The 23295-nt window shown below is 32.0% G+C and overlaps 3 protein-coding genes and 1 long non-coding RNA gene across 8 annotated transcripts; 1 reads left to right on the top strand and 3 right to left on the bottom strand.

The window, feature by feature from the left end:
- Positions 1 to 368: 368 nt before the first annotated feature.
- On the bottom strand, positions 369 to 4582 carry LOC112728523 (hydroxyisourate hydrolase). The gene is made up of 13 exons (XM_025778689.3): positions 4249 to 4582; positions 4067 to 4130; positions 3510 to 3565; positions 3173 to 3248; positions 3009 to 3080; positions 2834 to 2921; positions 2312 to 2570; positions 2030 to 2145; positions 1611 to 1831; positions 1447 to 1469; positions 1265 to 1352; positions 981 to 1071; positions 369 to 737 (listed from the first exon to the last, which is right to left on the bottom strand). The coding sequence occupies exons 1-13, from the start codon at positions 4411 to 4413 to the stop codon at positions 491 to 493; spliced, it is 1566 nt and encodes a 521-aa protein (XP_025634474.1). The 5' UTR covers positions 4414 to 4582; the 3' UTR covers positions 369 to 490.
- A 992-nt stretch (positions 4583 to 5574) lies between these two features.
- Positions 5575 to 6022, bottom strand: LOC140176897 (putative disease resistance RPP13-like protein 1). Its single transcript, XM_072208456.1, has 2 exons — positions 5838 to 6022; positions 5575 to 5764 (listed from the first exon to the last, which is right to left on the bottom strand). Exons 1-2 carry the CDS (start codon positions 6020 to 6022, stop codon positions 5575 to 5577), a joined length of 375 nt encoding a protein of 124 aa, XP_072064557.1.
- Positions 6023 to 6706: 684 nt separating this feature from the next.
- LOC112729457 (uncharacterized) lies at positions 6707 to 7446 on the top strand. Its single transcript, XR_003166547.2, has 2 exons — positions 6707 to 6895; positions 7166 to 7446. It is a non-coding gene; the product is annotated as an uncharacterized lncRNA (long non-coding RNA).
- A 2947-nt stretch (positions 7447 to 10393) lies between these two features.
- On the bottom strand, positions 10394 to 15840 carry LOC112730650 (putative disease resistance RPP13-like protein 1). 5 transcript variants are annotated; one of them, XM_072209891.1, is made up of 5 exons: positions 12151 to 15840; positions 11976 to 12012; positions 11779 to 11838; positions 11359 to 11483; positions 10394 to 10814 (listed from the first exon to the last, which is right to left on the bottom strand). In XM_072209891.1, exon 1 carries the CDS (start codon positions 15639 to 15641, stop codon positions 12156 to 12158), a length of 3486 nt encoding a protein of 1161 aa, XP_072065992.1. In that variant the 5' UTR covers positions 15642 to 15840; the 3' UTR covers positions 10394 to 10814; positions 11359 to 11483; positions 11779 to 11838; positions 11976 to 12012; positions 12151 to 12155. The 5 variants fall into 5 exon arrangements, with proteins under 5 accessions (XP_072065992.1, XP_072065991.1, XP_072065990.1 ...); XM_072209890.1 differs by having other exon boundaries at positions 11976 to 12022; positions 12151 to 15794; XM_072209889.1 differs by having other exon boundaries at positions 11976 to 12039; positions 12151 to 15794.
- Between the last annotated feature and the right edge of the window lie 7455 nt (positions 15841 to 23295).

Genomic DNA, 23295 nt, shown 5'->3' on the forward strand with positions numbered 1-23295 from the left:
CTTCCATGCAATATTAGATTTTGTTCGGAGTATAACAAAATTAATTATTACTATAAAATATAAAATATATATTAAAAATAAATTAAAAAATATATGTATTTATATATAAACAAAAATTATATTTGTATATCAAAATAAATTATTTATATAAAATTTATGTGAAAATATAAAATATATATTGAAAATAAGTTAAATAACATATGTATTTATACACAAAATACATAGTAGCTGATTTTGGTGTACACTTAACATAATTGATATACAAAATCTATAGTAATTAATTTTAATGGTTAATTATAGTGTACAAATAACATTTTTTTTATTAGATTTAGTAATTATAAAATATCTATATTTGTATTTAATACTAGTTTCTCCTTCAACGAGCCTCTGATTTATTTTCTTCTTCACATAATCAATCTCCAAAGTCGATTATTCAAACTTTTGTAATGAACACTACATAAATAAATAAACAAACAACTAAACTAAACTGTTATATTGAGTGGCCAACAGAAACATGTGATGGATCCTTATTAAGTTGTTGAAGATCTCCAACTATAGAAGTTCTTCCACCCTTCAAGAATTTGTTGTACCATTTTGCAGAGAGCTTAGGATATCTCTTCAATTCAGGATCATTTCTATCAACATAGTATAGTCCAAAGCTTGATTCATATCCATCCAATAACTCAAATACATCCATGAATGACCATACAAAATAACCTTTTATATTTGATCCATCTCTGAAAAAAAAAATTATCATGACATAGAAAGATAAGAGATCACATTAGATGTGTGTCAATGTGACAAGTCCCAAAATGAAAAATAATAATAATATTAAGAATTTGATTTTGATACACTAACAGTGTAAATCATTTTACGTAATCGTCTAATCACATCCATTTTTTTGGACGACTATTCACGCTTATTTTCAATACGATTTTGATTCGTAAGTGGAAAATTGATAAATTTAGTTATGGCAGTACCTCAATGCATCAAGCACAGCACCAATGTATCCATAAAGGTAGTTGACCCTTGTCACATCTTGCAATGAAGAATTGCTATTGGTTCGTTGACCTAACAAGAGTCAACCCATGAATATGCATAATTATTCATGTCAATAATTTTTTTTGTTACTCTAGTTCAATTACCAAAATATGTGACATTTTTTAACTGAGTAATTGGATTATATATCACTTTATTTGATTAATCAGTAAACCCTTAATTCATGTTAACAAATTCTAGCAATTTATGTAATCACTAGTTGTACCATTTTCATATATGAATAATGGAGGATTGCCATAAAGAAGCTTGAGTTTGTTTAGTTCCTCCACCAACTTCCATGGGGTGACAGCAATCTGAGTCAAGGAAAAGCCGTATACAGTGAAGCAAAAACAATAATCTGAATAATTGAACCAATGAATTAAGAAAATAGTTACTAATTTTTTTCACCTCTTCATTTGAAAACAGCTCAACTGCAAAGAAAAGACAAAGCAGGATTGTTATTTTCAAAAAACTAATGTAAATGATGCAAAATTTGAACTATTACACATTTTCAAAATGATAATGGAAAAAAGAAATGGTGAATGGAACTAGTAAAGCACAAGAAAACTTACAGTAAAGCACTGCAGCTATGTCCATGTTGTAATCTCTCAGATTATTATTCAAGGCATCAGGGTTATCTGTGACATTGATATTGTAGTAGTGAATCACACCTATGAAGTCAGCTGAACCTTTAATTTGTTTCGACTCGCGACTTGTGAAGGCTGGAATTCTTGAGCCTGCATTTCTCTTCATGGAAATCGGGTAGTCTCCGCGCACCAATGGTTCCATAATCCTGCAATAAAGCAGCAGCAGAAGGCATGTAAAACTGCCATATCTTTTCTCATTTTAGTCAAAGTCATTGACAGAAGACAGAAACATTAAGACCTGTTTGGTTTATTTTTACATTTCTTGTTTTTATTTTTACCAAGGAAACAATGAACAAAGGGCAAAACACAGAACATGAAAATTGATTTTAGGATTTGCAACTTACCAACCAACCATATGATCATAAACTCTCTGACATGCTACCCTGTCTCGTTCCGTGTTTGTTATCGGATGACAACCAAATGTAAAGATTGATATACCAACAAATCCATGTTGGTTTTCCTGCAATGTTACTTGTTTCTCAAGAATCATGAATATTCTTTGCCAACAAAATTTTCCTTTCCCATATTTACCTTCTATCATAACACACATTAATACTATTATATTCTATCTATCTGTCTATTAAAATTTGAAATATAGAACATAGAAATTAGGAGGTGATGTGTACCTTATACTTTCTTCTGTACAATCTTGCAGCTGAAGAATGAGATAACAAGATGTTGTGAACTGCCAAGTAGGGTTCTATTGTTGAGTTACCCTTGTTGCCAGTTGAATGACAGAACGGGGGAGAGCAGCGCCGAGGTGGGGTTGCTCCCAAATCATAACCGCCGATGGCGAACACGTTTGGCTCATTTATAGTAGTCCAATACAAGACTCTATCACCAAACTCTCTAAAACACACATCTGCATAGTTTGTGAAATCTCTTCTGCATTCACATTAAAAAAAATTCTTTTTAACTCATAACTTTTGGCTCTGTCTATGAACTATGACCGTAATATAATAGCAGTGAATATCAAGCACAAAATACAATCATGCACAAAATGAAAATAAATAACTATTTAAACTATACAACCACCTACGTTGAATTAAGATAATCACAAAGTGCCTAATTTTAAATTCTTAAGGACTAATGTTTATACAATAGAAATTCATACACTTGAAAATTTCAAGAGTTAATCTCAAACATACATGATTTTACGACTAACCCATCCTCCATATTCATCCTCAAGTACTTGTGGAAGATCAAAGTTGTGTAGTGTTACATGTGGTTGGATTCCTGTAAAGGGAAAAGAAATGGAATGTATATTAATTGAATAGGCATGATTGATTCCAAAACTCTTTTTCTTAAAGGAATTTCTAGAACCATTGCTAATGAGCTCATTGATGAGATTGTTGTAGTACTCCAATCCCTTGGGATTCACAGGTCCTCTGCCATCTGCAGAAAAAAAAAGGCATTTTCGACGGCATAATTAAAAATAAAGGCAAAGTAGAGAAAGAGTACAAAAATTAGGGTTCATAGCATAATACTTGGTATGAGTCTAGACCAAGAAATGGAGAATCTATAGGCATCAAGGCCTGTTTCCACCATCAGCTTCACATCTTCCTGTATTACACATTCTTAAGTTTAAACGATTGTGTGTACTATCCCCCTAGCCCCGACAGGCCAAGGACTAATCCGTCACAGATTTGATTTCCATTTAAGGATCTGACCATTGAGTTGCTACATACACAAGGCGGAATTCGAACTCGCGATACTCGACCAACTACCATTGAGTTGCTACATATACAAGGCGGAATTCGAACTCGCGATACTCGACCAACTCAAGTTGATTAAAAATTGAAGATTAATAGCATAGTACTTTACCTTATACTTGTGGTAGCCATCACAGGCTACATTTCCATTTTCTGTCCCTTCAAACACTGTTAATATAGAGATATATTATGAGTCTCTTTAGTTTGTCAAGGGAAAATGACAAGTTATAGAGTCAAGAACTAATTAACTAACTAACTAATTATACTGTTACAAAAATACTATATGTACACAAAAAAAATCAGTTATTATGTATTTGTATATAAATACACGTATTGTTTAATTCATTTCAATGTATATTTTGTATTTTAGCATGTATTCTATACGGATAGTTGATTTGATGAGTAATATTTGGTATATACATAGTATGATTGATTTTATTGCATTACAATAATTTGACTATTAACAAGATATAACTACTAACTGAATTCAATATCTTCAACTTTAATTATTTGACTCAGTTTTGGATTTGCTTTTCAAAAAAGAAAAATAAATTTTTATTTAAAAAAACAATTTTATGTTAGGATAAAAATAAAAAAAAAAACTTTTTTTTAATCAATTATGTGTATGATGAATCAAAAGAAGAAAGGAGATAAAGAAAAGGAAGTAACCATCATGAGCAAAAGTATCCCATATGCTTGGAGTTCTTCCATCTTCATTAGCAGCTCCTTCCACCTATTCATAAACACACACAATATAACAATATTGATTAATAGGAGTAATCATATTATTGCAATGGATTAATTAAGTTAAAGAGAACATAGAATCAATAGTGGAGTAGAACAGTTAATACCTGATAAGCAGTGGTGGCTGCACCAAAAATAAAGTCATGAGGGAAATCATCTCTGCTATAATAATTCTCATAAGCACTTAGTTTTCTCAAAGTAAAGTTTAGAAGCAAAAAGGTTATTAGTTTCAAAGTAAGGAATGTTGAATAACATGTTTTTGGTTCCATCATCTGATGAACTAAGTTGTTTTCTGACTTTTCTCAATGTGTGTAAGCTCTGTCTTAAATTCAATTATCTTTACAGAGAGTAAACGGACCGAACAATTATGAAACTCAGAAAGTCAAAAGTCAAAACATATGAAAGCAAGTGATGCCACATAAAATATTTTTTTTTTCTTTTTGTCTTTTTAGAGTAATATTATATAGATATAGTTTTTGTATACACTTTCTTATACATTTTTTATTCGTTACGTTAAAACTAATCGATAAAAAATGAATAAAATACACAAAAAATATAATATAAATATTATTTTTTGGTGGGCGAAATAGTATTAATTATATTAATATATTTAGATATAACAATATAAAAGTACTTTTTTATTTATTTATTATATGAAAAACATCTTTTTTTTAGAATTTTTTTTAAAAAAAAAATGTAAATAACAGCTTTTTAAAAAAGATGTTTTTTTTTTAATTTTTTTAGTACTTTTACTTTTACTACTAGAAATTTGCCAAACACACTAAAAACTAAAAAAAGATATTTTTTATTAAAAAAAGATTTTTTTTTATCAAGATAATGACGTCCAAATAAGCACTCATCTATCTATTCTTAATATATAAAAGTAGGTACATAAATTTACTCACATTACTTTTAAGTTATTTCTCTTCTTCTATTAATGCCATGTCAACAACATCGCTTACTTAGCAAAATTTTAGAATCAACCACTCAATTTTTGGCAAATCATCTATCATTTCCAAATCAGCAAAAAAAAAAAAACTAAATAAAATGTATAAAAAATAATACAATAATTACCAATGACAATAATTAAAAATTAATAGTGTCTAACCAAATTTGTAATTTATAAATACATTAAATTCATATTTCTATATTTATTATATCTTTACCGTTGTAAATAATACAAGAAATTTATAACTCCAATAATTAACTTATTAATTTCTATTAATAAATCATTCAATGTAATAGACATCCATATTATAAATGTCATAATAATATTATTAATTATAATAAATTTTACGTTACAAATATTCAAATTCCATACTATTTGGACTACTTATATAAGTCTCTTATCACTATTCCTTTAAATTACATCAAATTTAGTACAAAAAATTTATTTCCGAACTACACAACATCTCAAACTTACTCAATTGTCCTCACAACAATTTATCACCATCGTTAGCATCATCTAACAACAATTTCACTATGGTATCTCTCTCTTTGTCCCTGCCAACGAATATGTCAGATTTTTTAACTAGTGAAGTTGAAGGAATCCTCCCAGACATGTTCTTGGCTGCAATCTTTTCTAGACGAAGGATATCTTTGTGTTTTGCAATATCATCTAGTCTAGCAATGATTTCTTCAATTTTAGTAACCATCTCCCTATCTTGCAAATTGAGAAAGCGAGACAGGAAGTTACCTGGTGGATCCTTTTGAGTGGCAGTCATCGGCATCATAGACAGCATCTTGGAGATCTTCAAGCCACCTCTTGACAGCAGGGTCAGTGATCTGTTTCTTCTCAGCATCATTCATCACAGCTTCAACCACATTCAGAATGGTCTTCAGCCTTTGAAGCAGCTTTTGGTCAACCTTCTTTCCTCTCATCAATGGCGGATCCAGAAATTTTATAAGAGGGGGACCAAATTAAATACAAAATAAATTAAAATATAATATAACAAAAAATTAATAAAATGTCATTTATAGTATATAAGTCAAAATTAATAATTATATTATATAAAAATCAACATTCAACTACATACTTTAGGATTTTAGTATTTTTAAATTTGTTCTACGATATTTCATATAACTAAAATTTTTAATTTATCATCTAAAATAAATTTTGAAGTATTCTCTTTTTCAACATATACAATCATATAATCTACTAACAATTCATCTTTTATCTTATTTTAAAGTCTTATTTTAATAATTTTTATTATTTAAAAAGTCTATTCAATTATTACTGTTGTTAGTTGTTACTGTTGCTATAGAAAAAGTCAAAATAATTTTTTTTATAGCTATTACTTTTTTATATTAATCCAAACCTATATTTTTTAATAACTTTTTAATTATTTATATATTTATATGTTTTTATTATTTTTTAAATTTATTTATTAATTGCTACTAATATATTATAATTCACATTATAATTTATACTAACATATAAATTTTTTTTAATGCGGTAATATACTAAAATATATTTAATATATATATATATATATATATATATATATATATATATAAAGTATATAATAATAATAAACTAATAATACTAATATTTTTTTAAAAAAATGGGGGGGACCATGGCCGCCTTAGCCCCCTTGGATCCACCACTGCCTCTCATCATGTTGATGATCTCAGGATCAGACAGTCTGTCGAAAAGGACATTGAGAAAAGAAGAGAGGAAAGCTCCTCCAACAAGTTCAGCAGCCATGTTCACAAGATCAAGAAAGTATGAAAGAGTAAGGGAAGTGGTTTGTGGTATGCACCAAAATTTATCTTACAATGTCCAAATTTTTACAGGGAAAACAATAATCTAAATAAGAATATTGTAGGATGATTTTATCAAAGTAGGATGATTTCAGTTTTTTATTATTATTTTTATATTACACTACTTTTACACATTATAGTTCTATCTTTTTATTTTTCTTACTGGAATTTCAAATGAAATTTTAATTTATTAATTGAAATGAAAGTGAAAATAGAGTACATCAATGATAACTTTGCTGTTTGCAATTTACATCATTGCAGCGTCACTTCCAATTGATAGATGCCATAACTGCAGCCTTGGTATGATTTTCAATGTTTTTGTCTAAGGCATATAAAATGCTATCTGCATCAACTCTATAAACTGCAGAAGAATCACATTAACAACGACCTCAGCGACTAAGCGAAGGAGGAAATTTGACAAACACAAGCTGAAGAAACGAAGCTTTTTTGTAAAAAACTGTACCTGATTGTGCAGCTAGTTTGTACTTCTTTCTTATAATTTGGATTGACCAAGTAATAAATTTTATAACTTTCGTTTGCCATTGGCTTTCTTATTTAAACTTGTCCATATTTTTTACCAAAAATAACGCTTATTAATAACCTGAAGCAAAAGTGAATACACAATTTGTAGGTTATTCATAAAGTTTTTCTCAGTTTGCACACACAAACTCAGACTTCTCACAAACACAAACACAAAGTTCACAAGATGTAGCGGTTATAGTTTGCACTCAACTAAAGTTTCTATCAATTGGTAAGGAAAAGGTGTAGTTATCTGCTGGATTGCATGGCCAAATTTACATCTAGAGAAAGATACAAAGCACCTAAGTGTAAACTTTATTGCAGAAGTAGATTTTCTTATCTAAAATTTTTAGAGATTAGTTTTGATGCATTTAAGTGTAAACTTATTTACATTATTATTTCATTAATTTCATCTTGTCATCTTTTGAATGTCTTTCCGAGTAATCGGTGTAGAATATAATCACTTTTGTTAATAGAACAACACATGATCAAATATGCCTGTCAACTGATTTACGCGTGCACATAAATTAAATCCAACTTTTTTGTAATTTTGCTATTAATTAAGAAAAGAGAAAGATCATACATGCTACTTAGTAATTTATATGTGTGTGTGTGTGTAAAGTCCATACTGATACAAGTACATGTAATGATAAATTTAGTAATTTTTCCTTTAATTAGGATTTTGTGATATATTGTAGAAAATGAAAAATTATTCCATACTCATTTTTTCTTCTACTGCAATACATTCCAACTTTAATCTCTGATGCAAGCAAAGTAAAAAAATCTACTTATCAAATAGGTGTCTAATAGAAATATGAGATTGATCTTTACAAGATCGGTAGGCCCAACTAGAAGTGCACTCTTTGTACCTCTCAAGAACCAAATAAATATTTTGCAGAGTGTTTTGTAAAACTCTTTAATTCAGGGTCATTTCTGTCAACATAGTATATAGGCCATAACGTAGTAAGATTATTTTGTAATCAATTAATCATCCAATAACTCAAATAAATCTAAGAAAGACCATGCAAAGTACCCCTTTATATATAAACTAAAAGAATCAAGATGCACTTTACATTAAACTATGGAACCAAACATGAAAATTAACAAAATTATTCTCACTTCACACAGAAAACTGTATCATGTCATTTTATATTTAAAAAATGAACAAAATACACAAAAAAATAATATAAATATTATTTTTCTTTTATTATTTTTTTGGTGGGCGAAGTAGTATTAATTATATTAATTAGATTTAAGTTTTTATTCAAACAATAATTTTCCTTATTTATAAAATTTTCTCTCATTACTATAATATTTTTCTTGTTACGTGTGTGGATACTTCATGAAAGGTTTTTAGGATATTTCTTAAGTGGGTTCAAAAGAACATAAACTAGACACTTAGATTTTTAACATTGCCATTCTGTTAGCTTAGGTAGTTCTGAGAATTCTGTGCCTTGCATTCTCACTCCTTTCTTCAAGCCCTGACTGTTCACCCTTATATATAGGGGAAAGCCTCTACGGTTGAAACCAAATAAACCAAACTAATCTTCTTCTTCTTCATGCAAACCGGTTCGGCCAGAGAGAGAAGAGGAAACTGAATGTAAAATCCAACATGCAATTACCTCTGGTCCTTCCTTGGTCACCAATCTTCATCAATCCGAGCCTTCCATCTTACCTTGCTCTCCAAAACGGATTCCTAGCCCTTGATGAGTTACTGATGATGATAGCTTCATCTGCTCCAACTTCTGCCTCCTCCATCACGTAGCCACTGTAGCTACCTCTTGTGGTGGTTGAGTAAAATCAGAGACAAGCCATCCCTCCAAGGATCTTCTTTCTTTGACCGATATCTTCTTCAACTATTTTTGGTATGGAGAAGCCAAGATCTTTTCACCAAATCTTACCACAAGTAATGAGAATCTTAGCCACAGCATACTTTTTTTTTTTTCTTTTTCTTGCCATCATTGTGATGGTCTTGTGGCATGCTTCTTCTTCTCTATGGTAGCTTGCTATAGCTTCCATGGTTGCTACTGTGATATGACCGAATAGAGAAGAAAGAAATGAGAGAGAGGAAAAGAAAAGCACTTAAGTGAACATAAACAAATTAATTAAAAAAATGAGTTGCTTTTACTTCCCTTTGCTTTAGGTAGCGTGCCTCATTAAGGCAAACCATCTAATCAATCATAATTTCTCTCTCATGGTTCTAAGGAATGCATTAACTCTACTCAATAAAATTTTGAGTTCCATCACATGATTAAAAAAGAGATCCGTTGGAAGCAATGAAACTCTGCTTTCTTTGCTTAATGGTTTCGGACCAAGTTTTGGTCTAATTTAGCAAAGATCTATTTGGGTTTGTAATAATAATTCAATCTGACCCAAATACATGATCATGATTTCAGCCACAAGGATCAAAAATAATTTTTGTATCAATGCCGATCATTTTTAATTAAATTGGGCTTGTAGCATAATAATCCAATCTGGCCCAATTGCAAAATCTGCATCACAAAATTATTAATCCTCATATGTTAAATGAGAAGCAAATTAATAATTTTGTAATTAATTGATTCAATAATGTTTGTTCATCATCAAAGTAATTTAGAGTTTTCCAAACTCATCAGTTTTGCATTTTCTTAAGAGTAATAGTGTGAAAGATATGAATGATGATGCATGTAAGAAGCTTCAGATTTTATGGGAGGAACCGAAGATCTTTGGACTTGATGAATTCACTTGTTTTGAGCTTGATCTTTAATCTGTATTGGGTATGAAAAATCATATGCAAAAATAATGCTTATAGGACTTGTAATGCATTTTAAAGTATTCCTCATGTTTTTATATGATTTCAGTAATTGTCATCTTTTACTATGAATTAAGAAAACAAGGCTCATACATGGCACTTGGTAATATTTTTTAAAAATATGTACATCTAATAAAATGATATCAATTATCAAAAACTCACTTGGCAAAACCCGAACAAAAAACAAGAGTACCATGCTGTTATGATTTAAGGAGTTCATAATACAAGTTTATAAATTATAACATAAAATTTTTCTATTAACACCCAAAATAACAGGCATAAAGCCTAGTGGTGTACTCGAATCCCTTCGGCATTGCCATCAAGACTCAACAGTTTACATCACAAAAACTCAAAAAAACTATACATCCCAGCAACTACTCAAGCATGCAATTCCTCTGTTCCAAACTTCTGCAACAATATCCCCAGTTATAGAAATGCTTCTTCTCTGCTTCTCAAATCTCAAAAACCAATTGTACCATTTTGCTGATAGTTTGGGACATCTCTATAATTGGCCATAGCTTACTTTTTAATCATCCAATCACTCAAATAAATCTGAGAATGACCATGCGAAATAAATACCCCTTCTTATTTGATCCATTCCTGAAAAGGAAAAAAAAGGGAATGAAACAGAAAATTAGGAAACACAAGAAGTATATATTATGTGTTTCAAATATCAACAAATATTTCATAGAAGAAAGACGGGGCACAAAGATTTTGATAAAAAAACATAATTATATCTAAATGTTAATATTTATCTTTTTGTTATATTATGTTTATTCCTAAAATAAATAAATAAATTAACTAAAAAAATAGTGTTAATTAGCTTCATGATACTAGCTAATTAGGAGTTATTTGGAATATGTCTTAGAATATTCATTTAAGCAAGTGTCAAGAATTCGAATTTTACTTTGTATATATAATAATTTATTGGACAATAACAAACTCTTAAATGGAGTTTAGATATACGACAGATTAATCTTTAATCTGTTATGTTAGAGTATACTGTAAAAAAAAAAAATATCTATACATAAATTTTATTGGATAATGATAGACTCTTAAATGGAGAGATTAATCATTGATCTGTTATGTTAGAGTATACGGTGAAAAAAAAAGATATAATAAAATATCTATACATAAATTTTACTTTATATATTTTTGCCTCCATTGTTAATTTTTTTTGGGTCTGTCCCTGAGCGTGGCACCTATACATGCATGCAAGTATTTCACCCTTGACATATCTTGATGAATCATTGCTTGGTATTCTTTGACCTGACCACATGATAATTCAAGCCAAATCTTTATCAGTAACTACATAGCACCATAAAATGCATGCATTTGAAGATAAATTTATTATATTTTGTGCTAAAATTAAATTATCTTGGTTCTTCATGCAACTTAAGATGCTCACTTATTGGAAAGGAAATATGCTACATAGCTATACAGTAAAATAATCTGATTGAAAAGTAAAATACACTTAAAAAAACACCCCTTCATTTGAAAATGGAATCTCTGCATCAGCCAAAACATAGATGGTGGTAGTAATATGTTGTGAAAGAGGTTTTACCTTGATGCCCTGTTTTGCATTATTATAATATAGAACTCAACTCAATGAATGTGTTGGGGCCTGAGGGTTGTCATTGTAAAAAGCATGTCAGTAATATTTTCCCCAAATGAGATAATGAGCAGAGAAAAATAAGGCTCACAGAATGAGGATTTGTAAGGTTTAGAATGAAATATAGATGACAAAAAACAATGCTTTACCTGTTTTAAGACGATGAGTCCTCATGGAAACTGTCTCCTGCCATCAACTTGAATAGTGGATAAGCTATTAATTTAAAGTCGGAAAGTAAAAGTAAGATCATGTAGGGGAGAATGAATATGATGTAGGAGAAGATGAAGTGGGTTTGGGATATAGAGAGATAGCAATAAGAGTTACCTGTTTTAAGATGTTGAGTCTTTGTCAATCAGATTACTATCAACTTTAATGTAGGTGATGTGGGAAATGGATGGCCAAATGTGGGGGTCCTTCCTCTCTATGCCTTCACCCAACAACTGACATCTATAGATCTTGAGCTCCCGTAAAGAGGCAGGCAGCCTTGTTATGTTCTCCAGCTTAGGACATTTTTCAATCCATAATTCTTTGAGGGACTGTGACTGTGACACCTCCAGAGATGTCAAATTTTCACGACTTGCGATTGTGAGATACTTGAGATTTGGGAACGCTGGGAATGCGAAGGATGTAAGCGAATCACAGCTGTTGTTTATTGTAAGACTAATTAGTGACTCATGTTGTTGGTGTTGCATTGGGAATTCTACATTCTTGCAATCGTTGATTAATAGCACTTCCAATGAAGGGGGCAAAGAATCCCCTGGAAATGATATGGCTGATGAGCACTCTGAGATGTGTAGCTCTATGAGAGAGGTTGGTTGGGTGTGGGTCATGGCCTCAAACAGAGAATTCACAAGCTGCTCTCCATTAATTACTAGTGTCTCCAACATGGAAAGTGGTAGGTCCCGCGTTCTTGCTTCCTGTTTGCCAGATATTCTTAATGAGCGTAGGATGGGAGCTCTTGGCACATAACAACCAAGCTCCTCGCATCCTGATATGACAAGTTTTTTCAAAGACGGAAGGAAAGTGGGCAAATCTCCTCTTAACTTAGGACACTGCGATATATAGAATTCCTCAAGTTTCGGAAATGGTGCATCATCATCATCATCACATTCATATGACTCCCATTCCTCCCAGCAACTCATTTGATAGAATGAGAGATATTTAAGGGATCGGAAGGGTGTCTCCTGATGCTGATGAGTTGCATCAGCCTTATAGAATGAGCCACCAATCATCTTCACCTTGTCAAACCCTGCAATGAGCAGCGTCTCCAGAGAGGGTAACTGTCCAAGGGAAGGAAACACCAAACAATTCCTGCATCCATTCAGCTCCAACTCAGTCATGTTGTGGTACCTAGACTGCCCTACCCAATCCGGAAACACTGTACCCCTGTAACCCTTTATTGTTAGATATTTAAGGTCATTGTGAGGTTCTAATTTGCTAAGCACATCTTTTTCGATTTGGGAATCAACAATATCACTATCTTCACCTGATGACCACTTCAAACGTAGATCACTGATGTATTTCTTATCAACCATCCTTGCCTTCCAAGCTTCACTGCTATCAACCACATTCTCTAATTTCTTAAGACGAAATAACCCTTGAAGATTTACAAGTCCTCCCAATTCCCCTATCCCATTCTCTTCATGCTTGCCGGCAATATAGTAACATAAAATCTGCAGGTCTTTTAATTTGCTCATCCCTTTCGGCATCTCTTCTATTTTAGTACCTTCAATATCGAGATGGTGCAAATTTATAAGATCTTGCATCTTGCTTGGAAGCTTTTTCAGGTTTTCACACTCTCTCAACTTCAACGTTTGTAAATTATGCAATTTGCTCAATGACTCGGGCAATACCTCAATTGCCGTACAAGAGAGATCCAAATGAAGCAAATTTACAAGATCCTGCATGTTGCTTGGAAGCTTTTCTAGTCTTTCACAATCACTCAACTTCAGTGTTTGTAAATTATAACATTTGCACATTGACTCTGGCAATGTCACGATAGGTGAATCAGAGAGATCCAAATAACGCAAATGGATCAAATCACCTATTGAATCGGGCAACGAATTATGGTCACGAGGAAAGAATTCAAATGACAGAACCCTTACGTGCTTCAATTGTGCAAGTAAGCGACAAGGATCGATTTTCTTTGAGGAATCATGCCTGATACCAGCATTGATTTTCAACAATGTCCTTGTATCTTGTAAATTATCACATGCTTCCAAGAACTTTGAGAGCGAATCACGGATGTTAAGACTATAAGAAAGATGACGAGGATAAGCCTCATGCTTGTCTGCGGTTTTGAGTTCTAAGGTTCTACAAAAGAACTTTCCACCATAGAATATTGCTAAATCATGCATGAGATCGTGCATCACGAATGAATTTTCATCGGTTTCAGAATGTTGGAGAAATGATCTCGAAACCAAATCGTTAAAATATTTATAACCGACTTCTTCTAAAGTACCTCCACTACTATTTGGTTGCTGCAAAAGACCTTCTGCCATCCACAGTAACACCAGTTCATCTCTTTCGAATTCATAGTCTTTTGGGAATAAAGAACAATATACAAAGCAACGTTTTAAGTATGAAGGGAGGTAGTGATAACTTATTCTCAATGCAGGAAGAATCCCACTATCTTTTTTGGGAAATTCCCAAATTTCACTCCTCAATATAAACTCCCAATCCGCTGCTTCTTTTCTTGCTCTTAATAAACCTCCAAGTGTTTGAGCAGCCAAAGCTAACCCATTACACTTTTTGACAATTTTTCGACCAACTACTTCTAAACCAGAACGGATATGAGGTTCAGCAGAATTAAGACATGCGTGATCTGCAAACACTGACCAGCAGTGATCATCACCCAACAAACTCAAATGGTAAGCTGGAATAGTTTTCACCATATCAGCAATCGAATCAAGACGGGTTGTTACAAGAATCTTAACACCCCCGTTACTAGATTTAAAAGGCTTTAGAAAACTTATCCAGGCATCATAATTGTTACTCCACATGTCGTCCAAAACAACCAACAACTTCTTCCCTGCTAGGACTTCCTTCAAACTCTCCTGAATTTTGTTCAACTCAGTTGAGTTGCAAGAACTAGAAGTTGCTTCCATCACAGCCTTTGTCACCTTAAGAACGTCAAATTCTTCTTGCCCATCACAAACCCATGCCTTAACATCAAATTTTTGTTTCACTCGGTCATCATTGTAAACCATCTGAGCCAAAGTAGTCTTTCCTATTCCACCCATGCCGACCATAGGAATCACGGATATTCCACCGTCATTGGTAACATCTAACAACAGTTTTACTATGGCCTCCCTGTCTTGGTCCCTGCCATATATTTGATGCACACCAACCAGAGATGTTGAGGGGATCCTCCATGACATGTCCTCCACCGGTATCTCCTTCAAGCCAAGACCATCTTTCTCATTTACAATTGACTCTAATGCAGCAATGATGTCTTCTATCTTGGTTACTATCTCATCATCACCATGCAAATTGACATTGCGAGACAGAGAGTTACCTTGAACCTTTTGAATGGCAGCTTTGGTGGTGACTTCATCAAGTATGTCTTCAGCATCGTACACAACATCCTTCAGCCTGTCCAGCCAGTGCTTCACAGCCTCCTCCTCGATCTGCCTCCGCTCGGCGTCATTGATCACAGCATGAGCAGCCTTCAGAACTGTCTCCAGCTTCTCAACCAGTTTCCGGTTAAGCTTCTTTCTCTGGATGAGGTTGACAATTAAGGGTGAAATCAGCATGTCGTAGATAGTGCCAAGTGCAGAGTTGAGAAAAGCTTCTCCCACAAATCTTGCAGCCATGTTGATCTCAAGATTAGAAGAAAGAAAACAAAGGAAAGTAGTGGATGAATGTTTGCAATGAAGGTAAAGGAAGTAGTAGCAGCAGGTTCAGAAAGTGATGCTTAATTGCTTATGTATTTTGTTTTCCTTGTAGCAAAAAGACATTGACTTCACACATGCTCATTGGTCTTTGGGACAAGTTCATATGATGCTTCCGTCTCTCTTCCTCGGAAAAAAAAAGTCACATGTTTGAGGTGGAAACTCACCTGCAGTCGATTGTAGGTGAAGTTGTTTCTGGATGGTTGACACGTGTTACTATATGGTTTAAAAAAATCGGTTTAAATAGATCAAATAACTACCTTTAAAATAATTTTAATTCTTTCTGCGTGTTATTCTATGAATTTGGTATGTTCTTCTTCATTCTTATTGACCAATTTTTCTTTAAATTTATCTGAAACTTTTATTTATTTAATTTTTGTCAAATATATGTATACAAATTGTTTGAAAAAGTAACATTTAGTATTCTGAACAAGAAACAAAATTCACGTTTTTTTATAGAAATAGCATAAATGGTATCATCTGTCCTTTTTTTGTGTCTCTGTTTCTATCTTCTTGATGAGCTTTGTTTTATTTCCTATAACTTATATTTTCAGTTGCTTTTAAATTAAGCTGTAAACAAATTTTAAATTAAACTTTAAAAATATGTTCAATTACAAATTTACCGTTAAATTAAATTTTATGGTAATCAATCAATTAACTCTTATTTTACTAATAAATTATTTTCATGCAAATTATTATTGATTTTTCAATATTATTCTATAAATAAATTATTTTTTTAAGATAATAAGACGATAATTTATTTGTCTAGAAATTATAATTTCATTGTCATGCACGTTTTTGTGTTTTTACTTATCAACTAGAATTTATTTTTAATAAAACTAGAATTTATTTTTAATAAAACAAAAGTATCTAATCAAAATATTAATTTGGTCTCCTTAAATAATTGAACATAATTTTTAATAAAATTTTTTAAAATAAAATCAACCCAAGAATAGAGGCAAGAAAAGAACAACTAATGAAAATATTTATTTTGGCATTGCCATCAAGAATAGGATAGCCATAGAAAAAATCCAACCAAATAAAAAGGACCTAACTCATACAATCAAACTACCATCATATCATCACAATAAACTATAACATCACCAACTAAAGAGACATGCAACAAATATGAAAGAGATCATGCCAAAATTTTAACTATGCTCATGTTATCAAACAGTCCACATTATACCATAATTACATTTTTGTTTTCTTTTTTTTTTTGAAACAAAGAAAGCTCAACACAATAAAGTGGAGCATCAGTAACAATAAATAAAAGAAAGCTAAACACAAAGAAAACTGCCTACATGAGAGATAGCTATTTCCTTGACTCTCATGTATCTGCCCTCAACACCCACTAGGATCGCTGGACGTCCATTCTTGGTAGCTCAAAACTCTCCTGCTTTGTATTTCCTCAACACCTGCTTTTTTATTGTTGAAAATTTTATCGTTCCGTTCCCTCCAGATGTTCCAGATCACTGCAAAGAACCCCGTCAGCCACTTCCTCTGCTCTTGTTTTCCCGTGCGAAATCCTGTCCAACTTTCAAACAGTCCTTTTATGGTGCCAGGAACTACATTTTTGTTTTCTACCACATGAAATTGCGATGAATTATCTTGGCATTTATGATATCTTCCTTAGACTTGTAAAGAATCTCTATTTTCATTTTTTCTTTCTTCATATTAACCAACTATGTTAAACACGATTCCCACAAAATCATTAACACCAAATTTCAAAGCTAATATTTTCTACGTATTCCATTTGCTAGTACAATTATTTCTTTAAAAAAATAAAAAAGATAAATACATTCTACACATATTTTTTAGGCTTTTTATTTAAATAAAATAGAAAAAGATTAATTTTATTTGATTCTTTTAAATTAAATTCAAAAACGTGAATCTTCTAAATCTATTAATACATAAATTGTGTTAGAGTAATGTGTATTAAATATTATATTAAACACCATAATCTAAGATAATTTATACATCAAACTGTCAAAGATGTGAACAGTAGAACTCCTAAAATTGTTGTCTAATGTCCAATCAATTTCATCTTGAATATCAAAATGGTGTGATGACATAAATATGTACGTATTTATTAAATAATTTTCATCATTCACAGAGGAATGAATAAAAACATAAATTAAGAAATACATTTGAAATAATAAATTTGATTAAGAAATATAAATAAGAAGAAATACCTAATTGAAAGTTTGATATTAGTTCTGAAAAAGAGATTGAAAGAGAACGAACGTGTGAAAACGAAGAAGGGAATAAAAATAACCGTTTGGTCCAATTTAAACCTTTTTTTTAAATAAACCATTTATATAAAATAAATCGATTTTTTTAAACCATATAATAATACGTGTCAGCCATCTAGAAGCAGGCGACTGCAGGTGAGTTTCTGTCCTTTCATAATTATATGTGTGGTCCACACGGCATCCAATAGCCAATAGGATGATATTTGAATGACATTCTTTCACACGTTTCTTACTTTTTCTACTATTTTTTTTTCTTCAAAATATACTTTTATTTTGGCCGGTGGCTATGAGTTGAAATCAAATTTATTCAGAAAAAGTTGAAAAAGCACATCAATGATAATTATAACATTTTGTGATCTGCGCAATACGTGTAGAAGTAGATTATTTATACTATATAGTATATTTTAATAAATATTATATTAAAAATATTTTAAAAAATATATTATAAATTGATTTTGAATTTATTTATTTTTAAAAAAGACATAGATTATTTATATTAGAGTTATACAAAACTGTATTTTCATTTTTGGATTTGCATTAATGACTACACTTTGTCTTTTCTTGCGATTTTTTTGTTTGTAAATAATTAAAAAAATAAATGAACGAGAATGAAAAACATATAAAAATATATTAAATTTAAGGAATTTTTGACAATTAGTATGAGAGATTAAACAATGAATAGTAGTAAGAGTCATAATATGTATAAGTCGTAGAATTTGAATATTTGTAACTGAAGTTTTCTTAAAACATTTTACTAAATAGTGATTGGTTAATTTTCTTTAACACCCGAAGTTTTGCAAACTAAATAATGATTTATTTATGATTCATTATCTTTGTTTAGGATTTTATTTTTCAAAAATATTTTTATTAATAGTAATTAAATTAAATTTTATGATATTTTGAATTTAAAAAATTTAATAGGACCCTTATATATAATATTCATAATTATTGGATATTTTTTTATTTAATATTTAAAAATTTTAATAATTTGAAAATAATAAAAATTTGATTATTTATTTTAAATAATTAAGATTTAAAATTTAATGCTTTAATCTTATGAACTTTTAAAAAAAATTTAATTGAATTATCTCTAATTTAATGTTAAAGTACTTATTAAAAAAATTAATTAGCAAATTAATAAATAAATAATATTTTTATAATAATTTTATTAAAATATATTTAATTTTTAATTACTATTCTATTATCTAATTTTATTAAAATTCGTAAAATTTCCTTACTTCTTTGTTTTTTTACCTAACCCTAATTTTAAATCGGGCCTGCTACACATACAAGCTTACAAGTTTGCAAGTTGGCCCAGCCCAAATACAACTCACGCGCATGAAGAGAGATTGAATGGAGCGTAACATTCACGCGCTCGCCACTGAAACGGTTACGTACGCTACGAGTAATGGCAGACTCTTCCACTTCTTCCACTTCTCAAAGAAATTCGAAGACAAAGCAACCCTTCCATTTTCGAGCGAAAATCGAAAATCAAAATATAGAACTCGTCGCTAACCTTCGAAACCTCCATCAACACACCATCAAAATCTCCATCAAGAATCTCCAGTGAAAACAAAGCAAGAATACTCAAGGTGCGTTACATTACGAACTAGGTTTTACTTTTCTTCTACGTTGTTGTTCTAGGGTTTACTATTATTCTTCCTTCTTTGTTACACTGTTCTTCTACGTTGTTGTTCTAGGTTCTCCTGTTATTCTTGTTGTTCTAGATCTTCTGGTAACTGATTTTTGGGGGTATATTCCGTAGATTGGGGGTGTATATTGCTTGACCTTGTAATGTTGCTTGATATTGAAGCATGTTTGAGTGATACCTGACTGATATATATGGATTTATCTGAATCATATCTATGGGTGTATCTCACTGTTATCAATGGGTGTATCTGAATCATATCTATGGGTGTATCTTACTGTTATCAATGGGTGTATCTGACTCATATATATGGGTGTATCTTACTGATATCTTTGGGTGTATTTGACTCATATATATAGGTGTATCTTACTGATGTCTTTGGGTGTATTTTTCATTTCAGAGAAAATGGCAGCAAGAAACCAAACAAAAGACCTTAAGTGTGCCACACATCTCCTAAGTGATAAATTCAGAAACATGAGTGAGGAGAAGAAGGTGATTGTGAGGGATCTAGGATTCGGTGGGTTGATGCACATCCCACCACTAAGGGTGCATCACCAACTGTTAAGGGAGCTGGCAAACAACTTCAAACTTGGGAAGAACAGACTGGAAACAGGATATGGTTCTTTCAAAATAACCCCAAGAAAGATAGGTCATGCGCTTGGCATCAATGCAACAGGTAACTAGCTCAAAATTATAGGTGTATATTAAGTTGATGCTTGGGTGTATTTAAGGTTGAAGCTTGGGTGTATTTGAACCGACTTTGATACTTTGTTGTTTTCCTTTTTGTAGGAAATCTGTTTCCTCAAAAAGTCGAGTATAAGAAACTTTCTGAGGATGACAAAATAATTTTTAGAAGATTCCAGGGTAAGACCCTCAAAAGTCTTACCGATGAGATGATGGATATCGGCGTTGGCAACGAAGAGGAACGCCTAATGTTCAAGAGAATTTTCATCCTCTATATACAGATGGCGTTCCTTTTGCCAACGACAATAAACAAAATCTCGTCTGTCCACCTGGCCCCAATTTTTCAGATGGACGGCATCTCAGAGCGAAACTGGGGGGCCATGTTTTGACCTTCATCGTCAAGGGCATCACAGACTACAAGAAGAAAAAGAAGAAGGCAATTGATGGCTGTCTTTTTGCCCTGATGATAATATACTTTCATCTTTCAAAAAACAAAGGCAAGAAGAGGGCTGAAAGACCACCAAAACCATGGATTGCCAACTGGAGTAAGGAGCAGTTGGTCGAAAGAATGAATGCAGAAATAGAGGAAATTTTGGTAAGTTGAACATAATATGTTGGGTGTATATTTATTTATCTGAATGCTGCTAACTAAAATATCTAATGTTTCAGGGGATTGTAAACATGGCGCAAACAAGAGAGAAAATGAAAAAAATAAAGAAAACAGAAAAAAACAAGAAATCAAGAAAACAAAAAAAAGGAAGGCAAGTTCAACATTGTCTTCGGAGGAAAAAAAAACTACTGACAGTGACAGTTCTACCTCTGAGTCTGAGACTCAAGAAGACTCAGAGGATTCAGCAAGAAAACACCCCAGCAAAAAGGGGAAAAAGTAAGTACCATACTTGGGTGTAATTTCTTTTTCGAGTTGAGTGTATTTTGTGGAACCATTTGGGTGTATGTAGTTTATTAAGCTGGGTGTGTTTTGTTTGCTGCGTTGGGTGTATATTGTATATTCAGTTTGGGTGTATTTTTAGTATGTTCTAAATAATGATTGTTTGCCTTCCAGAATGGACTCCAGAAAAAGAAAGAAGAGGCAAGAGGAGTCCGATTCTGATTCAGAATCTGAATCTGAATCAAGTGATGAGTAATGTTCTGAAATTATTACTCATTTCTTTTGGCTTCATTATAAAGATTTCGTGTATTAACTGAAGTGTCTCTTATTAACTTATAGAAGCGAAGAATCATCACTGGTGGAGAAGGAAAAGAAAAAGAAAAAGACAAAAACAACACCAAAAAAATGAGCACTTCTTTGGATAATATTCTGTGATAAAATTAATTTTTTATTTCTGATTCATACTTTTTTTTTCCACCCAGAACACAACCCAAAAAGAAAAAAGTTGTTGTTGAGCATTCATCTCCTGAAGAAGATCAATACTTTGATGGGTACAGTACCTCGTAAGCTATATTACCGTCTATCATCATAATTATTTTTGTTAACATCTTCTTTTATGAATGTAGTGAGAGATATGAAATATCAAGTGAAGAACTAGATGAATGGCTAAGGGGAAACGTTGAAAAAACTGCTGCAGAGGGGTATGTCTTGTTGGGGTGTCTATTTCAGATTTTAGTGTGTTTTCTTTGCTAATAATTGTTTCTTGTTTCGCAGGGAGAACGAAGCTGACCTGCGATCGACAGAAGGTCGCTATGTCTCCTCTGAAACGTAAGAAGCTTTATTTAATAAAATCTTGTTATCATGATTTGGGTGTATTTTGTGGAACCATTTGGGTGTATTTTGTTGATCAACTTGGGTGTATGTTGTTTATTGGGATATTTCGTTTGTTGTGTTGGGTGTATATTGTGCATTCAGTTGGTTGTATCTTGTGCAATCATTTGGGTGTATTTTATACCTGTATCTTATTTTGTCTGAATAACATGAAATCTATTTAGAATACCGGCTATGAACTTGGGAAGTGATGATCCTTCCTCTCAAGGACGCACAGAACAGAGTAGTATAAACCAGCCGTCAGAGAGCATGTAATTTCTCTTTCAAATAACTGTTACTTTTGTTCTTCTATTACCTTCTACTTCTAATTCTGTATATATTTTTTTTAGAAAAAAAGCCCTTTATTATTTTATTCGAGAAAAAAAAGGCAGGAAAAAAAAGCAAAAACTGCAAGTATGTAAGTTCTCAAAAAACAAAGCCTGTCTTCTTTTTGAATTGATCGGGTGTATTTTTTAACTTTCTTTGGGTGTATTTTAGGTTGAGTCCGGTTCAACAGTCAGCCAGTGAGCCGGCTAATTCGAATATGATGGTTGTGAGGGAATAGACACCGTCGGATGCGCTTGCAATGTAAGTTTTTCAAGAATATTTCAACCTTATAACCTTATTATTTTCAAAGGCGTTGTTAACCTTTCATTTTTCTTCTTGTTTAGAGTCCCGATTCAAGTTTTTGTGCCGGCGTCCCAAACAACCACTATGCCAGAACTTCAAGAAACACCTGAGATAGATTTTGAACCAACCCCTATGCTACAGATTGAAGGGACTAAAGAAACGTAAGAAATAGTATTGGGTGTATATTTGTTTAGAGTTTGGGTGTATATTTGCTAACAGTTTGGGTGTATATTGTTTCTGAATAGTTTTTTTTACGCCATGATTAATTTTGTGTAACTGTGCAGCACTCCTGAACCCCCCAAACAACTTCAAGAAACCACACCCACGCTTCCCCCAGCTCCAACTAAAATATAAGTTCATCAGACTAAAATCAATCTTTGCTTATCATCCATATATTCTTATTCTTATAATACGTTATACATGATGACACAGTCATCCAGCCGCAGATGACACTGCTGCCCTGATGATGATGGCACGGACAGCATCCTATGTTCCTAAAACAGATCCAGTGCCATCATTCAGCCTTGGATTGACTGATTCAAGCCAAGAGGGAGCGTCAACGCAGGAGATAGAAAGGGCAAAATCTCCAGAAGCTGCAAA

The sequence above is a fragment of the Arachis hypogaea genome, chromosome 12 (genome assembly GCF_003086295.3).
Source record: "Arachis hypogaea cultivar Tifrunner chromosome 12, arahy.Tifrunner.gnm2.J5K5, whole genome shotgun sequence".
NCBI classification, from domain to species: Eukaryota; Viridiplantae; Streptophyta; class Magnoliopsida; order Fabales; family Fabaceae; genus Arachis; species Arachis hypogaea.